The 2,981-nt window shown below is 43.6% G+C and overlaps 1 protein-coding gene across 1 annotated transcript; it reads right to left on the bottom strand.

Moving 5' to 3' along the window:
• Positions 1-540: 540 nt before the first annotated feature.
• On the bottom strand, positions 541-946 carry LOC122068380 (heavy metal-associated isoprenylated plant protein 27-like). The gene has a single exon (XM_042632226.1). The coding sequence runs from the start codon at positions 926-928 to the stop codon at positions 563-565; it is 366 nt and encodes a 121-aa protein (XP_042488160.1). The 5' UTR covers positions 929-946; the 3' UTR covers positions 541-562.
• Positions 947-2,981: the final 2,035 nt, after the last annotated feature.

Below are 2,981 nucleotides of genomic sequence, written 5' to 3'. Positions count from 1 at the left end.
CCAAAATACCCCCACCTATTGTGAGAGGACAATATTGCCCTCTCTCTATTATTTCCACATTCTAAACCCATCTCCCATCTCTCATCTCACTCCTCTCACTCACTTGGCCGGACAAGAAGAAGAAGAAGACGACGACGACAGTATGCCACCCCCTGCAACTCGATTCTTTTCCCTCTGGCATCCGATTCTCTTCCCTCCGGCATGCGATTCTCCCCCCTCCGGCATGCAAAGCTCTCCCCCCCTCCGGCGTCCGAACCTCTTTACCATGGCTAGAGAAACATTGGCTAAGAAGCCATTACAGTAGAGGCTGTAACAGAGGAACCAGAACCAGAACCAGAACCAGCAAATAATCCAATAATGGTTTGCATAATCTTACTTCTGAAAATGATTTTACAACAAAACTCATTTCCCCCATTTTCCTTGGATCGATCTATCTACAAAAAAAGAAAGAAAAAAAAAGGAAGGAAGAGCAGCTACAACTTCATATTAAACAAGCGCAGCGGCCGCAAGTCAGACTTGCTGAAATGAAACAGAACTGAACTGAACAGATCTCTCCCTACCATTACATGACGGAACAGGCGTTAGGGTTCTCATCGCTGAAGGTGTTGGAGTACTTCTCCTCCATGGTACTAGCCCGAGCTAGCTTGGAGCTCCTGGGGTCGTCCATGGTGTTCCTCACATACCCAGATGGTGCCCTTTTATCATAAGTACTTGGAGCGTAAGGGTGAGCCACTTCTTCGTAAGGGATGTAAGGCCAGAACTCGGCCTTCTTCCCAGTCCTGTGCTGTACATGTCTCAAAACCTTCTTTGGATTCACGTACCCAACCACCGTCAACTTGTGGTGCTTCGGATCTATATCCACCTGTGTCACTCCACTCATCCCTCTCACTGCCTTCTCCACTTTCCTCTCACATCCTTCACACTCCATCTTTATCTTTATCTCCACCGTCTGTTTGTTAGTAATAAGAACCAAAACTAACCATTTTTAGGATTAAATATAAAAAATAAGATGACAAGATGAACAGGATATCAATGAAATTAGTGTTCTTTGCGGTGTCGAGCTCGACCGTGAATATATGATTCCCTGAATTGCCAACGTTGTAGGGTTGAACAGGCCAAGATATGGGCCTGGAAAAACACCAGGGAGGCCAACCGTGGGTGTGATGACAAATGCGATCCCATGACCGGAACAATCGGGGTACTGGGAGATGATGGCAAAGACAAAAGTTGTAGAGAAGGAGAGAGCAGCGGCGCCACCTGATGAAGATGATGAAAATGGTTCGAGGAAGTGGATCGGGGTACGATAGAAGACATGCCCCTTCTGTCGATTGGTGGCATTGGTCAGCACGAGGAGGCCATTGGAATTGATGTTGGCTATGCCGTCCAGCTGCAAGTTTGAACTTTGGAATCCATTATAGGTGAAACCAACTTCTCCTCCTTGCAAGCCTGCCCCAATTCTCGCAAGGAGTAACAAAACCATTAGCTTGAAAACGGAAAACATGGCATCCGGATTCTGGAACTCCAGGCGGACCCAGCTCCTTGTCACGTTGATTAGTTGCACTAAACTCTCCTATTTCCACTGCTCTGCTTCCAGGCTCCAATCATAAACATGGACACAGAAATGAATCAAATGACAGGCTAGCCATGGCAACCACATATTATTGATATTATAGGATTAGCGGAATTGAAAATTTGGCTTCTACTACCTTGGGAGAGAGGTTCGGACGCCGGAGGGGGGAGAGCTTTGCACGCTGGAGGGGGAAGAGTTGCACGCCGGAGGGAAGAGAACCGGACGCCGGAGGGAAGAGAATCGAGTTGCAGGGGGTGGCGTATTGTCGTCGTCGTCGTCTTCTCCTTGTCCGGCCGAGTGGGTGAGAGGAGTGAGATGGGTTTAGAAGATGGAAATAAAAGAGAGGGCAATATTGTCCTCTCACAATAGGTGAGGGTATTTTGGGTATATTATAAAAAAACTAACCGATTTTCATTCATTTATCACGGTCGGCTAACGACAGGGACCGATTTAAAATTTTTTAAATTTTTAGGGGGTGGCTTTGACATTTTGAAAAGTCCAGGGGGTGGCGTTGAATAAGGACCGAAGTTCAGGGGGTGGCAATGCAATTTTCTCTATCTGAAATTAGATAGATGTCCTCATAATTTTTTTTTTAATATTTTATTTTCTGTTTAACTATTTGTAATTATCCTGAATTGATAAGGGTATTATATTATTGTAAAATATTATTTTAATTATATTTTTATAATCAACCTAAACGGGTCGGATAATATTCCTTCTAGAATTGCCCAATTATTGAACGGATTTGGATAATTTTCAAAAACCATTATCCATTGACATCCTAGACCCAAAATTATCCACTGCAGTGCAGCGGTGAGGTGAGCATCGAAGGCCAAGACGACCTTGGGACATGTGGCTGGATGCTTACTGTAGAGGGTCGGGATAAGACGGGTTGGATCATCCATTTGCCCAACCCGCACCTCAATTCCACGATCCCATCACTGTTGTTCGCTCAATCAGGAAGCAAAGAGACAGTCGGGATCATTGTTAGTTAAAATGGGAACGGCAAAAAAACAGAAACGTACGGCACGGGTTTTAAACAGATAAAAACGTTGAACAGTACGGTCAAAAAAAGGGTCAAAAAAATAGGGAACCGCAAACAGACGTAAACAAACGGTACGAGTATTAAACGTGTAGTTTTCATAAAAATGAAACCAAAAAACCGATAGTATACTCATGCAATTTGAGAGATTATTACTTGTATACATGCATCTAATATTCCAAAAGCTCTAAGAGTCCTAAGATAAAATAGCCCAATGGACTACAAGAAAATGAGATGTTGCTAGCTTTAGCTTCTCCTTACTCAATGGGCTATAAGAAGATGAGATTTTTTTCCTATAGATAGTATGAAAGTTAAAAACAAAAAACCAAGTACCATATTGTCTTCACTCTTCACTTTTACTAATAGTTT

Source organism: Macadamia integrifolia, unplaced genomic scaffold (genome assembly GCF_013358625.1).
Source record: "Macadamia integrifolia cultivar HAES 741 unplaced genomic scaffold, SCU_Mint_v3 scaffold3788, whole genome shotgun sequence".
Classification (NCBI taxonomy): Eukaryota; Viridiplantae; Streptophyta; class Magnoliopsida; order Proteales; family Proteaceae; genus Macadamia; species Macadamia integrifolia.
This window is presented reverse-complemented; position numbering and strand designations above follow the sequence as displayed.